This window comes from Protomyctophum parallelum (assembly GCF_964188405.1).
Source record: "Protomyctophum parallelum genome assembly, chromosome: 1".
Lineage (NCBI taxonomy): Eukaryota > Metazoa > Chordata > Actinopteri > Myctophiformes > Myctophidae > Protomyctophum > Protomyctophum parallelum.
The window spans coordinates 10,957,173-10,974,495 of record NC_139697.1 but is presented as its reverse complement, the minus strand read 5'-3'; the positions used below and the strand labels follow the sequence as shown (position 1 = coordinate 10,974,495).

The window sequence follows — 17,323 nt, the reverse complement described above, 5'->3', positions numbered from 1 at the left end:
AGCTTTATGGAGAATTCAGGAGAAGAAAGGCCGCATTGTGTGAAACGCTCCGATGTCTTTTCTGACAGGGCTCGGTAATCACTGGCACTCACCAATCATGTAAATCGCCGCATAATGCTCTCGAGACTCAAGCAATGGGAGTAAAGAAATAAATGAAAAATGGAAGGCACTTGCTTCTTCCTGTCACGGTGGTGGTGTTGGGCTGTGTGTGTTTTTTTTTTGCTCCCCTCAAAGTCTGCATCTTGGCCCAGGATCATCAACTGTCAGAGGGGTACTAGCTCGAAGCAGAAATGGCGCTCCAGAGATCAGCTGCCACCGCTACGCAGACAAGAACCCCCGGGAAAGAAAAATCTAACAAGGGGAGCTGAGACGCATGGAAATTGGGCCCCCGAACGATCCTCGTTGATAATACGAAATGGCAGCTGGGCTGAAACAGAGAGGTATATAGCCAGCGTTATTTTGTTCAAAGGTTTCCCACAGATATACTGCACCAACTCTCTGGCTGCCGGCGTGCAGTGTGTATACTCACTGGCAAATAAAGGTATCTGAATCTGAGGCCAGCTCACTGAGGCCAATTAAAGAGGCATTAAACTACTGGAAATAATCACCATGTTTTGGTTTTTGTCTTGTTTCTCCTCCCTCCCTCCCTCACTCACTGTCTTGTCCTGTCCATTCCTTTCCTTTTATATGTCTGTCCTTTGCTTCTTCTCACCTTCCCATACTTGGCCTCACCCTAACACCAAGGAGGTCAAGATGACCCCCCATAGTAGTCCTGACAGACCTGGAATACGCAGACGAAATCAGCCTGCTTTCAAACATCCCATCAGAGCATCCACCTCGAACAACAGGAGGCACTGCTCTGAAAGAAGTCAAGGACTTCAAGGACCTGGGCTCATGGGTCAACTCAACGGAACAAGATCTTAAAGTGAGGAAGGCGCTTGCATGGAGGGCCCTGAATGGCATGGCCAGCGTATGGAACTCCCCTGCCAAACCAAACTCAGCTTCTTCTATGCAACGGTAGAGTCTGTTCTCCTACATGGCAGTGAATGCTGAACCCTGAAGCCAACCCTGCAGAAGTCTCTAGATGGGTGCTACACCAGAATGCTGTGTGCAGTTCTTAACATCAGCAAGAGTACAGATGTTACCAACAAGAACCTGTATATGATGGAATGCCAGGGGTCGTGAGACAGAAAATTGCAGCCAGAAGAATGAGACTATAGCAGAACACTGACACCGAGACCTGCCAGCCAGCAAAGTAGTGCTGTGGGAACATCATTAACATGTGTGGATGTACTAAAGAACAATGCAGCAGCACAAAGCACCAACGAGCTGGCCAGATGTATGGAGAACCGGGATGACTGGAAGCAACGATGAGGATGACCTACTAAGCAGTGAGCTTGTAGATCAGCTACTTTCTTTGCACGACTAAGTACCTGTATACAGTAACTCAGGCAAGACGCCACTGACAGTGGCTGACCATAACAATCCTTCCCTGGGGAATGTGTGTGTGTGTGTGTGTGTGTGTGTGTGTGCGTGTGATCCCGTGCATGTGTGTTTGTCTAAGGTTCCAGTAATCCCAGTGGCTAAGCTGGTAATCCCTTCAAGCTGTCCATTAGCTCCCTGGCACACACACAGACAGACAAGACGGGCACACACACACTCGCACACACACACACACACACACACACACACACACACACACACACACACACACACACACACACACACACACACACACACACACACACACACACACACACACACACACACACACACACACACACACACACACACACACACACACACACACACACACACTTGAAATGTTTATTTATGTCCACATAATGAGAAGTACAGGAATACCTTGTTACTGTACAAAGGACATAACCAGTGCAGTTTGACAGTGGGAGAGCAGCCAGTTACAACGTGCATGGACGGCAAAGCATCGTTACATACAGTACAGCTGACATGTCGGACACAGGGCAGCAGACATAAATCATGGATAAAGGAAACAACGCCTCCTCCAAATTGAGCGGCTTCCTATAATGGCTGAAACTGAGCAATACCTCGCTTTTGGCTCTCCTTTTGGAAAGGCCGGCCATTTGTAAGCCCCTCACAACCAACTTATGCACATGCCCTAGGCTGCCAAAGATAAAAACTAAAAGTTTACATCTGTAGCCTAGCTGTGAGATGGTCTGCATTAGCTGCTGATACTTCAGCACTTTGGTTAGAAAGGCTTCTTCCAGGCTATAGTCAAAGGTACAGCCGACCTCGAGAATGAACACCTCTATATGGTTTTCATTTACAACAATGACAGGGGTCAGAGGTGTTAGCTGAAATGTACACAAAAGTACAGTACAGTACTAGTAGTCTTTGCCAGATTGCATGCAGAATCATCCTTAAACTCAATTTATACTTTGTCGTACAACAGTGCTGTGGACCGGAAAAGGGCAGATCTACGAGCTCACAGCGCGCTGCGTCTACGATGCGTTGTGGGCTTGTAGATTGCCCATTATACGTTTCATTCAAGCTATGCAGGGTATCGTTTTACCGTGTCGTGGCCTAGATTGTGTTACAAACAGAGCTACGGTGAGTGTGCACATTGCACGGCGTTAGCAACAGCTAGCCAGAACCAGGGCTAAGTGGGGCTTACCGGGCTCAATTATGTTCAGCTCACAGGATCAAAGGCAGGTTGGTTGAAACATCTGTAATCTAATTTGAAGATGACAGGTGCAGCAGAAGATGCTCTCATTCTATGCTCAGGTCCCATGTTCCTCACCACTTTCAACCGTTTAGAGCATGTCATCGTGTACGAGGATAATTATCCCACATACAGCGTCATGATTTATGAATTCACGGCCCATAACTATAAAGAACCGATGATCGCGGTTACAAAATAGCATTTTTCTGGCTAAATAAATTACGATCGTGCAGCACTTTTACACAGCCCGGGACCCGTTGCCCTTCAGAATAAGGGTCTGCACTCAAAAGACCTTGGCAGTGGCGGAATAATTTTTTAATTAATGAATTAATACTTGGCAGTCAATGTGTTAAGTCACAAAACAAACTGGGGGTTACAGAGTTTATCTAACTCAGGATAGAACATAATTAAATCCATCTGATGGTTCACTGTGCCCCAGCAAGACACACTAAAGGCAAAGAGAGGGAAAAGGGAGGGGCAGCTTTGTTGTTTGTTAATCAAATGTGAGTGTCTTGTTAACCGGGAAAAACCTTGGGGAAGACGATGAACTTTGATTATCTCGTAGTTTGTAGCTGGAAGCGTTGCCACATCCTCTGCCTTCACGCAGAATTGCCCCATGCATCACCACACCATGACACACCACGACTACTCCATGAAGACACTCATCTGCCGCAATGCGATGTGTGCGTGCGGTGGGCCTGCCTAGAAGAGCTCATGTCATGTAAATTATAAAGTCATTTTTGATGAATATTTACGTACTGAAAACTGCAAGTGTGCCCCCCGACAGGCTCCGTGAGTGGTTGCTCTGTCAGCTTAAGTCGCGCCCAAGCCCAGGAGAATGATCCTAGTTACCAGCACTGCAAAAATATTGTCGATCGCTGAATCAGATAGTTATTTCAGGCGAACAGGTGTTGGTCCAACTTTTATCAAGTTTTTATCGAGGTTTGTGCCATGTGTGATCCCGTTTGGAGATTAGTCTAACATCTTTGGAAGGATTGGTGTGGTGCCATCGTGACAAATTAGCACAGCAGTGCGACAGCGGTAAAACCCCATTCATGTTGTAGCTCGATTCATTGTACGCCGTGTTGCGAGCTTGTACAGTACACTGCAACAGAGCATACATTAGTCAGACTGGACTAATAAAAAACAAGAATAAATGTTAACTATTATGGCAACCCCGGGCTCAGGAAACGCATACAGATAATTAGAAATTGCAAACACAGTAGCACGCCATTAGACACACAGGACGGAAGCTCCAGAGATCAGAGCCGCCAGAGAGAGAGGGAGATTGAATTACCCACTATAGGGATTTTACTACATAATCATAGTAATGTATAGTGTTAGTGTTATTGTAAAATGATACATTATAATCATATAAATGATATTATTATAATCTTCACCAGCCTGCGAGCTGAACAGCGTACAGCTGGTTATCAGCACATAATTAATGACATTTAGAGAGAGAGAGAGAGAGAATGGAATGAGAAGGGGGTGGACTGATGTGGTTAATGTCGAGACATGGGTGAAAGGGAAATAAAGGAAGGTAGATAGACAGACATGCAGACAGTGATATAAGTGACAGATAATGTGAGTTAATTCCATTCAGAGACGGGTGGGAAAAAGCCCAGAGACAGAGAGACAGGGAGGGGGCTGGGGGGGATGATTCATGGTGAACGCAGTTAGAAGTGGTAACGATGAAAGCAATGTTCAGAGATAAGAGGACATGGTATAGAGAGAGAGAGAGAGAGAGAGAGAGAGGGGGGGGGGGTCAGAGAGAGAGAGAGAGGGGGGGGGGGGCAGAGAGAGAGAGAGAGAGAGAGGGGGGTGACAGAGTATGTAAGATATATGAGTGAGCGGATGTCATTTGAAGAAAAGCGTCTGTAACAATGGACCAGCTTAATTCATCATGACTCAATATGGATAGAGCGTAATTAATCTCTCTCTCTCTCTCTCACTGAGGTGAGGACCTGATCTCAGCCGAGGACAAGCTACTAACAAAAATCAGTGAAAATGTCTTTCTTTTTAGCCTTTGTCTAAAATCTTGCAATTTTTTTGGTATTTTTCTGACTTTGGCAGCCTAGGTGCCCAGACGGTTGAGCTAACCTTGTTTAATCTTGCGTTATTGTAATCAATATTACAATTAAAAAAAACCTAAAATGAACACTAAAACTAATACAAATGTAATAGCAAAAATAAATAAAAATGAAAATTCGAAACTACCTGTCCTAACAAATGGACTGAATTCTGTACTGGTCATATATGGACCGTGTCTTGAGTGTACAGGGTTTGATGAGGTCAGATCAACATATGCAATGTCAGAACAGGTCAGCTCCATATATGGAGATCTAAGGGAGGCAGCGGAGGCAGTATCTTGAGTGTACAGGGTTTGATGAGGGCACAGGTATGGCCGGGCCTTCATTTCCGGGCCTGTTGAGAACACCAGCTGCCAGGTGCGGCTGCACTATTAACTTAGAGTTTGAATGGACAGGTATCAGTCAAAAGGGAGACATCGAAGAGGAAGGACGGGTGGGGAAGGATAAACATATGGAATGTCATAACATGTCAGCTCCATATATGGAGATCTAAGGGTTTGTGGTCAAATGTAGAGTTGCTGGCCGGCTCCATATATGCAGATCTAGGTGATGATGTGTGGCTATCCAGGGTTTGATGAGGTCAGTGTCGTGATCTTCATATATGGAGACGGCCATATATGGAGCATGTCACGAGGTGTGACGGACTGACAGCCATATATGGTGGTGTCACGACACGAGGCGTGATTGACTGACGGCCATATATGGTGGCGTGACAGGTTTTCATAGTAATCTGCGACCTACAGTCGCAATAATAACCTTTCTTGCTCACGTTTCCTTCCTGCTTTTTTCCTTCCTTCCTTCCTGCACGCACACACACACGCACACACATACACCTCCCCGCAGCGAAGAACCGAAGCAGGAAGAGATGAAACACTGCAACCTCAGGGGTAAACACACCTCAGTTAACAAATGAGTGTGCATGCACACACACGCACACGCACAGAGAGCAGGTCATGGGAAGCAGTGTGTGATCGAAGTGAAAGCATGAGAGATTCGTGTTTGATATAGGGACAGCGGTGCAATGGAGTGTACATGCGTGAGAGTCGGGCGTGTGCACTGTATATATATTACAGTATATCTATGTGTGAGTCTTTTTGTGTATCTGTTATCTCGTACACATGCACACATAACTGTGTGTGCGCGTGGTCACGCGCGTGTCTGTGTGTTCATGTACACGCGTGTCTATATGACCCAGCCAAGTGTGACACAGGAGGATTGCAGATACAAATCTAGGTCAGGACAGGGACAACATTGGGGGATAAACGAGCCTATACATAGTATATACTTCAACTTAACCACTTAAAGCCTACATAGTATATACTTCAACTTAACCACTTAAAGCCTACATAGTATAGTATATACTTTGTTGTCGTTAGGTTGACAATCAGCATTTTTTTTGGCTGAACGTTTGCCCATAATGGTCTCTAAACAGAGTATCATAATTGTATGGATGCCGGACACTGACCATGTGTATGTGTATGTGTATGCGTATGCATATGTGTATGTGTATGTGTATGTGTATGTGTATGTGTATGTGTATGTGTATGTGTATGTGTATGCGTATGTGTATGTGTATGTGTATGCGTATGCGTATGCGTATGCGTATGAGTATGTGTATGTGTATGTGTGCGTGTGCGTGTTCATATCTGTCTGGACCAAGGGGACCATGTTTGTGGTCTTGTCAGCAATTTGTACAGTAATACATTCTCCTGTTCTCACACACAAACACAAACACACATCCTCCTGAGAACCAGCTGGAGGTTTGTGTCCTCTGTAGTGGACATTGTTTTATTGCATCTCGTTTGCATCTAATTTGAGTAAAAACCCTGTTGTCGTTTGAGGAACGACAATCTGGGCTTTTCAACGATAACGCCTGTGTGGTGGTGGGACCATTCCCACATATGTCCACATGTCCATGCTGTATTGATTTTGGTACCATAGAGATAACAGGCAAACATTGATCAATATAACAATACGGTAAAATGAGACTTTCAAGGTTGTTTTAGTCTCAGATTTAGTCCGACGGAGGGACACAGTATAACTCTATGGGGGCACAATAGCGACACAAAAGTAGGATCCGGAAGTATCTCTGGAGGGGGCGCTTACGTCACGGCTAAAGTACTGAATTCACCTATAGGTAAGACCCGGCCTCTCCCACTTTCCAGCCGGGCTCATTAATTCCAATTCCAATTTACACATTAAACAACAAGGCCTGCCATATGCACTGGAAAAATATGTGCATAGAATTTCTTGGTGGAGAGGTTTGTCTAACCCATGTTATGCTTAGCTGTGATTGGACCATAGCAGTTTGAGGAGGGGTTTTAGCTATAGTTAAATTGAACTCTACTTTAATTTTCCTGTGCTCCCCCCACTTTAAACTGCAAAAGTAGGCTATTCGATGAAGTAAAAAACAGCCAACTACTCCTTCCGCCCCCCACTACCTGAATTTGAGGCTTCATGCTGGGACACTGTACACGTCAGACACTTTACATGTCTGTGACGTGAAACAGCACTGATCACTGATCAGAATAGCCGTGATCAGTGCTGTTACACACATGAATTGCTGTGTCTAACTTATATTATATATTAAGGTCTGACCTAGGGTCAGCATAATCAATGGATGAAAAGAGTTGAGTTGTCAGCGAGTTGCGCCAGAGCGGAGGAAAGCTATGATGGATCTAGAACTGTTACATGCACATTTCTTACGGCAACTATTTTTTTAATCTTCCATTTAACATGAAGTTTAAATTAATTGTCACATATTTTACAGTGGCCCATCACTGTCATCTACTGGTAAAACAGGATTTTGAATAGCATTTATAATTAGTGGGTTTATCAGGTTCATATAATACCTGACCCTAACCCCTTGGACCATGGGTCAGGTACATATAATACCCCTTGGACCATGGGGTATGGGTCTGAAATATCTTAGAACCATTCGGGTTGTGTCCCATTATAACTCTTTTTTATGTTATGTACTCGTAACACATTAGTGTGTGTGTGTGTGTGTGTGTGTGTGTGTGTGTGTGTGTGTGTGTGTGTGTGTGTGTGGTGTGAGTCATCACAGTTCATGAATCATGAACAAACAACAACAAATAGTATGTACATGAGAGGTATCTATAGGTCTGTTCTCTCTAGTCTAGACTCTAGAGGATATGAGACCTGTTATTCTGCCAGTTGAAGAACATGGATGACAGATATACTGTAGCCTGCATGTGGATGGAAGGAGTGAACAGGATGGATAGATATACTGCATGTAGCCTGCAGAAGGAGTGCACAGGATGGATAGTGTAGGGCAGGTGCAGGAATAAAAATGAAGGGCAGAGAGGACATGGAACGATCAGAGCTTTACTGTACCAACAAATTTATGTTACTCTGAAAACCTGCCAAGACTTCAGCAGATTTACTGTCCTGGGTATATACAGTACTCTGTGTGTGTGTGTGTGTGTGTGTGTGTGTGTGTGTGTGTGTGTGTGTGTGTGTGCTGTCCTATTAGCCGGCCTGTCCCTCTGGCAAGTACTTTACGTCGTGCATGGCTGTGTGCACGCACATCGGCACGCACTCACACACAAGCTGAAGTGAATGTTAGACTTCATTTAAACATTTTAAATGGAAATCAAGACCGTGGGCAAATGCTGAAGCAGCAGTCCAATTTCAGAGCCATTCCTGTTCCATATCTGAACCATATCTGTTCATCTATCAGACGTATTTAGATGTCAAGTGCAGACTGAAATCAGCAGTCTTGCAGGATACACACACACACTCACATCCCAGACACTTTTCTCCATTCAACTATCTCTATCACACCCAAATGTGTTCATTTTATTCTTTTTGAATTATTACAATTTTTGAAACTTACATTTTGTCCAATAACTTGATATATTTGGAAGTCAATGTCACAGAGTCATTATGAACTATATTAAAATTGCCTAATGGGTGGTGTGGTCAGTAGACCACCGCACATCAAATGCACATTGGCCCCCCGTCAGCAGTGACGTCAGACACCTTGGGAACTGATGTCAGAGAGCATAAATCACCACAGCCTGGGCCCACAGGCATTGAAATACGACAAAGTTATGACAACATAGACTTCTATTGACGAAGTGCTAGGCGAAGTCCTGGACCGGAGGTTGGCAGAATGCACTGGACTCAGGCAACAGCCCAGCTTTAACTAGACATGCACTCTGCCGAGCTGCCATCTTTCAAGCAGAGCACGCCATGAGGCGCGCTCACCACTGGCATCATACATAAGGTACATATTGGCAATTATATATTTTTTTATATATATATATATATATATATATATAAATATAAAAAAATATATATATATAAAAAAAAAATATATATATATATATATATATATATATATATTATATATATTTTTTTTTCCTTTTTGAGGGGCGCTTTATTCAGCTATTAGTGTCGATGTTCGTCTTACACAAACATTCAATTCCCATTGATAATGAATGGAGAATATACATCATATGTGGACAAGCAAATCCACATGTTACGTGATGATGATGTACAATGATAAGAGCGCCCCTCACTTCACACGTGATTTCTTTTAAATAAAAATTAAGAAAAGTTAAACCTTTTTTTGTCAACTATAATGAGGTGTAGTGAGGGAAGGGCACTTTTTAATTGGAGTGATAAAACCATCTATAAGTGCCATTCACACTGAGCACTATAACTATAAAGATAAGCACAAATGGAAGGGACGGTTCTTCCAGAGCTACGCCAGGGCTCCCATCGGGTCCCAGGCAGGAAGCACGATGGGCTCCAGTTGCATAACTTCCAGGACCTCTGGGGGAAGGTACTTCCTGTCCACCACCACCTCGTACACGTACTCCGAGAACCACTCGTCGGTCATGGTCAGGTACCCTTTGTTTCCACGCTCGTCTCCCCAAGAGTTCTCCACTCTCCACTTCTCATAACCCTCCTTACCGCCCTGGTCGGTCACAGCGGTGAGGACCATGGCATGGGTCATCAGAGAGTCTCCGTACACCAGCCGCTCTGCCTTGGTGAGGTTCTTCACCGACACTCCAAACACCAGTTCGTGGTTGAACACGTTCATGTCGTTGATGCCCAGCTTGCCGTGGAAATGCTTCCCCACGTCGCAGCCAAACCACACGGCCTCTCCCTCCTTGATGGACTCGGCGGCAGCCTTCTTGAGCAGCTGGATGGGCTGGTTGTTGTACAGGATGCCCCGTCCTCCCACCATGTTCCCCAGGAACTCCACGCTGTACAGCTTGCCGTACGGGTGCAGAAGGCGAGGGTCATTCACAAGGCAGATCTTGTCCTGCGGGTCGTAGAGGGGTTTAACATGCTCTCTGTAGAACTCCTGGGGGGTGAGGGGTCCGATGCGGTGGAACTTCTTGTCCTGGTCTCTGTACTCCCAGCAGATGCTCTCGGGGGGGCTGCCCAGGCACACACTGGCCACCCGGAACACCTCCTCCATCATGCCATTGATGGTGTCAGACAGCTCTGCTTCAGTGGAGTTGTCGGCCACCATCTTCCTCAGTCGTAAACAGTACTCTCTCAGCTTGTGATTGAGGATGCTGTTCATTCTACGCGAGGCCTCAGAGCTGTGCGACTCTGGGAAGCACTGCTTCGGGATGACTCCATACTTCTCGATGAGGTTGACGAGCATGTCCCACTGTCCTCCGTCGTTGGTGGGGTTGGACAGGAGGAACTGGACGAGGCGACCGTCCACCGGCTCCTTCCTCTGGGCCGTCTCCACGCAGGCGTGGAGGAAGTACTGACAACGTTCCACCTTGTCCCAGAAGAACAGATACGACTGACTGAACTCAAACTCTTTGACGTTAAACTTCTTGATGAAGGGAAGGCGCATGACATTGAGGCATGAGAAGATCCAACACCTACCCGAACTCTTCTGGTTGGTGACAGGCTTACCCTCGGTGGGGACAGAGTGCTGGAAGATGTGCACGCTGTCCTGGACGGTCTGCCGCTGCAGACACACCTCCAGAGGGTCGATGCACGTGGAGACGTTCTGGGCCAGCAGGTAACGTGGTTCCGATCGCAGGCGCTTCGTAAAGGCAGCTACCTTCTCTTGACACAGACCTGTGTCCATGTTTCTGGAGACGGGTTATGTTGTTAATTATTTAATGAGCAACGACGAAGACAGAGTCTTAGTTGAGCTTGAGCACTCTCGTCCACCGACGGTCAGTCTGTCTTTCTATCTGTGTTTTTTTCTGTCTATGTTTCTTTCTGCCCGTCTGCCTGTCTGCCCGGTCAGTGAGTGTATATTCCAAGGATCTTGGATGGAAACAGGAGATATACATAATATATTTAAACATGCAGTGATGTGAGACACAACATAAACCGTGTCACATGCACATATATGGAGATGTTCAAAATGCACTGATGTCAGACACAAGATAAACCGTGGAGATTATCAACCTTGAGTGACAAAGTCAAGTTGCAGTCAGCATAGAATACGTACGAATTAGAGTCACAACAGGTTTGGGTGGAAGTACCCATGTAGGGAGGAACCAGTAATAGGGACCTAAATTGGCTTCCCCTTGAACACAGGGTCAACTTGGCAAGACTGACCATGTTCCACAGGTGTTAGACCAGGTATGAGGGCTGCATAGCGGCCCATGTTTAAAGAGAACTGCTCAAAATGATATTCAATTATCAACAAAGTATTTTAAATGATTTTCTAAATGACTTGAGCACAACCATAATTGGAGTTTTGAAGTTTGCGCTCATTAAATGGGAGCGGTTCAGTGAATTACCCCATCAAAGCATATTTAGCGAATATATAGAACAGATTGATAACAGTAACACAGCAAGCTTAACCAGCTGACATTTGTGCCAATCTGCAATACTGCAGGCAGCTGTATCAGCCATGGCTTAACCTCCAATTATATATACTTGACTCCTGGGATCTATACTTGGGCCCCTCTTTTTCTCCTCTAGTCTACACCACATTTCTTTGCCGAAAATAACCGATCTACAAGCTCACACAACGTGCCACAATGCGATGCGCTATGAGCTTGTAGATTTTCGCCAAATGTTCTGTTCAGTTTTTTTCCCCCCCGGATTGAATCATATTCAGAATTGTTTGTGCATCATGAAATGTCTGGAAAAGGGACGCTATGGTTCATGTGGTATTGTAAATCAATCCGCATGGGTAGAGACGTGTGGTGAAGCACTTATAATGAGCACAAATTCAGCAGTATTTCAGAGTGTTGTACATTATTAGTGACACATTCTCATCTATACAGAGAACACTCCGTAGGCTTATGACTGGTTTGAGGAGAAGCGACATGCCCACCACGGCTGGTGGGTGACCAGGGTGACTCAGACCGTGATTTAGCTCTCTGCTGCCCCTAGTGTCGTAGGAACCTGATGAGCTGATGCTTGATGCGAGTTTACTGCCAATAAGGGGCCGGACAGAGACAACCCCTGAGAACTGTGCACAATAACTGTGAAGTTGTGTGACCGCGTCTTGCATGGTTGTGATGCTGCATGCAGCACTGACAACATCTGTCCAGACATCTACTGTAGCACCGCACACACAGTCAAGGAGGAAACAAACAAACAACACTGTCACTGCTGGTAAAAATAACAAGGCACTCTGTGTGCTTAAGTGCAAAACACAGGCTGTCTCCCACGCAAACACGTCTGTACGCGTGCACGCACATACACACACATAACACAAGCGTCCACACAGTTACGTATAAATACAGACGTGCCAACAGTAACACACTGTCACACCTCTCACTCTCTCCCCAACTTTGACACAGCTGTGATATCCACAGTAGTACTCACCCCTGCCAGAGAACATAATAGCTCTGGAGCTATTTAAAAACCCTTCACACTGTTCACACAGCACTAGCTACTCATTTTGGTCCTTATCCCCAAGCTTTACTTTGTTTTTAACAGTGTCATGATTATTGTCTCCACCAGGCCGAAGGCATGGGGGGAGAGTATGTTTTGCACTCCGTCCGTCCGTGTGTCCGTGAGCAGCTAATCTCGGCCACTGTTAACCCGGTCGATGCCAAATTTTGCACACACACTCCCTGGATGCCAACGATGAACCTCTGCCCCAAACTTTCCAGAACGGCCTGTTATAGCGCCACCAGGAGGCCGCTTTGTGCAAAACAAGTTTTTGCACAGTACACCTACAGATTTTGTCCAAACATCGCGCAAATTGGTACACAGTCTCTCTAGAGCCATTCAACGAAACCGGTCTTTCAGATTTCTCAGACTCCATCCTGATTGGTTAAGATTGGCTTCCAAAGTTCACAGGAGTGCTCAGTTTCAAACAAAATGCTGCAAATCATGAACACATCGCGTGATTTCCGTGAAATTGTGCACGCACATTCCCACTAGGCCGAGGACGAAATGCCACATGAACAATTTCAACTTAGCCTCAAGGTGGCGCTATAACTGGCCGAAAAGTGTTTTTACCTCTAACTGCACGGATCTGTGGATAATTTACTTTTGTTGCCCTTTTATCCAACCACCAGATGAAGGCAAGCTGCAATGTCCTACATTCCTATCCTGGTGGAGACCTGTGCCCAGAAGGGCACTTTTTCTAGTTATTTGTTATCTTCGTCAGGAGGGCAGAAAAGTCTTACGACTACGTTGTCACATGTCTTGGGTGCTGCCAGCCGGCCAATAACCTCAATTCTCAAATATTTTCACTTTATGCTAGGGCCAATAACCTCAATTCTCATATTTTCACTTTATAGGAGGGGTCCGCTGGTAGAAAACAGATCACAGGTCAAGCTTCTTTTTAATTTTTTGAGCTATTTCCCTATGCCCAGCATTCCGGGTTTGTGTAAACACAAACATTGACTTGTGATTGGCTGATCACCCCATATCGATGATTTGATTGGCTGAGCAAAGTATATTTTGAAGATAAAGGTAGGGCAGTAAAGTGAAGACGGAAAATGAGGACGCAAATTGTGATTGGCCAGAATGAGATGATGTATGATGAGAGCGCCCTCACTTTTTTTCCTTGTTGTCGGGTAGGTATACGGGTGCAGTACTTTTTTTTGGTTTAGACTAGTCATTGGTTAGACCAGTCATTAGTCCTACAACTACAACATATCTCAAACCCTCACCCTAAACCTAACCTCCCACGGGGCAGCACACCTAAACCTAACCTTAACCCTAACCAATGACTAGTCTAAACTAAGTATGCACCCCAGGTATACATTATGTAATTTGAGTCCAGAAAAGAGGCATACCAATGTCAAGTTAACTTATCACACTGCACTACACACTAGTGGTTTTCAATATTTTTCATATCACGGTCCATTATTCATGCATGCATTTGAGACACGGACGAGCATTTGATGAGATTTAGCCTCTCATCCTAGTGGTATGCGAGATTAGCCACACACACACACACACACACACACACACACACACACACACACACACACACACACACACACACACACACACACACACACACACACACACACACACACACACACACACACACACACACACACACACACACACACACACGTGAAAACCCACGCCTGAAAACAATCTTCTGGCAATGATTACAAAGAAATTGCATTGATTTCAACTGACATTGTCAACCACAGAGACAGGGGACAATGTTTGGATGGATGTAATTAAGATTAGGGCTCAGTTTTATTTGACTATTTTTTTTTGCTTCAATGTGTCAATCTCATGTATTTAATCTTTTCTTAGATTTGTGCGTGCGTGCGTGCGTGCGTGCGTGCGTGCATGCGTGCGTGTGTGTGCGTGTGTGTCAGGACCACTGGATCAGACCTAAGGGTATTGGCTCTTCACCATGTTTCCTTTTCTAGCGTCTCATTCGCTCATGGTTTTTATTGTAATTTCATGGGCCAATAAACACGGCAGACAAATAATCTGAAATAAACCAAAGTGGACGAGCTACTGTATAAACACAACAAATTACTGTGTCACGTCATTCATTCGTATCCATATTTATTATTTAGCATCCATCATGCATTTAGTATAGATTTTCTAAGTTTGTTTCTATGGTGTGTGTGTGTGGTGGTGAAATCTGTCGACATTTACAGTAAACACCCCACACGCAGACATGGTGAAAGCCGCGTCCATCCGAGACTCATAGATTTATATACAAGACGTAGATACCTCATTGGCCATTACTGTTCAACGGAGCAACGCGCTGCCATAACAATTATAAACCAGCTATACAGGAGATAGGAGGCGGCCGCCTGGGAATCAGAAAGTTCCTTGGATCCTCCAGGCGTCATGTCACCGGCTAAGTGTCCCTGAAGAAGACACTTAACCCCCTAACTGCTCCCCTGTGTGCTCACTTGGAGCAGTACACTGCTGGGTCAGACGAGTAAAGGTAATTTCCCCTCGGGACCACTACAAACACCCCATGGCTGCATGGTGCTCACGAGGCTGCACTCATTCACTTTGTAAAGACATGTTACTGTTAGTGTTTCTGCTTTGGCACGCTGTCCTTTTGTTTACTTCTGTTTGCTCCTCTTTCTGGGCCCCGTCCCAGATTTAGCTCGTTCCACCTGCTTCATGTTTTGACCATTTGCCAGTGTTTTGGTTTTGGATATTTGCCTGCTCCCTTGGAATGGTTTGCCTGTGTGGACTGTCTTCCCTGTGCTCATCTGCCATACCATGTTTGTAAAAGCCTTGCTTTCCACTTCATTTACTTACTCTTACTCTACTTACTCTACAGTCCATCACCGTCAACCTGAGGTCCATATGGTTCCTGTCTGCCACACTCATGCCTCCCTAAGGAGTTCCATCCCTGTCAGCACAAACTGCGAGCTTTCTGTCTACCGGAGGTGTCCAGTTCCTGTCCCGAGGGGTCTCGTCATTCATTGCCTGTCAATGGAGGCCGTGGTACTTGGGTTCCTATTGAGCTGTTTCCTTTGGCTGCCAGGTGTGTCAAATTCTAGCCCTCCCAAAGCGGCCAGTTCTCCACTTCCCCAGTGGTCTGGCCTTCAGAGTCTGCAGCATCCCCAGTGATTCCAGCATTCAGCATTCCCCCAGGGTCCTGCCCTAATCTTGAGTCTGCATTATCCACAGACCCAGTCTCCTGCTCCGATCCAGTCAAGCCTCAAAGGTGTCTATGTGAGGCCTCCTACTCTGACCCTGTTCAGAAGGCTGCAGATTCACAGCTCCAGTCTCCAGTTCCCGTATCCCTTGACCCAGTTTCCCTCCCATCCCCTCTGTTCAGTGTTCTGGAAGCCGCTCCCTTGAGGGGTGGTTACTGGAACAGAACCAAAGCCACTGTCATGATCTATCTCTGTCTCTCCCTCCCAGTCATTCCATTCCACCTCACCTCAGTCCCAGCTACATATCTTTTCCCACTCTCACCTAGTCAGCTGCTGCCTATAACACTGGCTCGCAATGTGGGACTCCCAGGGGTCCTTTTGGGAGGGAGGGCAGAATCCATTTCTTGCGACCGACGTCCGTCGCGACGGACCTGTCCGTCGGGGGGTCCGCCGGTCCGTCGGGGGGTCCGTCGGTCCGTCGGGGGGTCCGTCGGTCCGTCGGGGGGTCCGTCGGTCCGTCGGGGGGTCCGTCGGTCCGTCGGGAGGTCCGTCGGTCCGTCGGGGGGTCCGTCGGTCGGTCGGTCCGTTTTTGCGTCGCGACCGTCGGTCGCAGGGTTAGGGTGGATGGATTCTGCCCTTGCTGCCCAAATGGTAACTCTGTCATTTCTCTACCGTTTTGGACGGGGGTGGTCTCTTTGGAATCGTGTGGCCCCCCTGGAGGTTTCTATGGGGGTCTCGAGGTTCGGGGACCCCTGGGGACCCCCAGGGACCCCCAAATGGTAATGTCACCTGTGGACACTAACTGTAATTGTCTCGCTGTCTCGCTGCTGCGCTGCGCCGCACAGACAGCAGCTTGTGCCAGTTGTGTGTAACATGTGCGTTCGTGCCGTGTTGCTGGTATATTATTATTATTATATTTTTTGCGCCGCCGCGTTGTCTCGCTGCTGCGCTGCACAGACAGCAGCTTGTGTGTAACATGTGCGTTCGTGTTGCTGGTATAGATATTATTATTATTATTATATATCATATCCTCCTTCCCAGCCTCCCCGTCCTGGACGGCGCAGAACAGCGTTGGATCACCGGCCGCCTATCGTTGATCGCCCGCCGTCTCCTCGAGGACCGCCGACGCAGATGGTTTACTGCTATATGCCATAGTGTTTATTATAGCTACTATTATTATTGGGCATTTGCTAACTTAACGGTGTGGCACGTATTATTGTAGTGTACAGTACATTGGGTACAGCGGTCATTCAGGCTTCAGAGGGCTGCTTACAGGGGTGGAATATTCTCAGGGTTGGCTTCACCTGTCTCTTAGCGCCCCTATATTGGTGAACACGCATGTTTGTATTTTACTGCTGTGATTTTCGATAGAAGTGTTATCCTATTTTGATATAGGCTTATTGCAGTGATCGTTGGTGTGCACTTGATTTGCCGTGGCATCTTTTGTGGTCGTGTGTACTAATGTGTATACGATAATCGATAATATATGTGCACTAATCAATCTT

At 46.1% G+C, this 17,323-nt stretch overlaps 2 protein-coding genes across 2 annotated transcripts in view; both read right to left on the bottom strand.

Annotated features, from left to right (window-relative positions):
- csmd3b (CUB and Sushi multiple domains 3b) overlaps positions 1–17,323 on the bottom strand; it is a gene marked incomplete at its 3' end in the record, with an annotated part of 548,364 nt that overhangs the window by 410,683 nt on the left and 120,358 nt on the right. The gene's annotated exons all lie outside the window — the stretch shown is intronic.
- Positions 9,527–10,885, bottom strand: LOC310863337 (bleomycin hydrolase-like; the record flags this gene model as incomplete). Its single annotated transcript, XM_083771593.1, has 1 exon — positions 9,527–10,885. The coding sequence occupies one exon, from the start codon at positions 10,883–10,885 to the stop codon at positions 9,527–9,529; it is 1,359 nt and encodes a 452-aa protein (XP_083627719.1).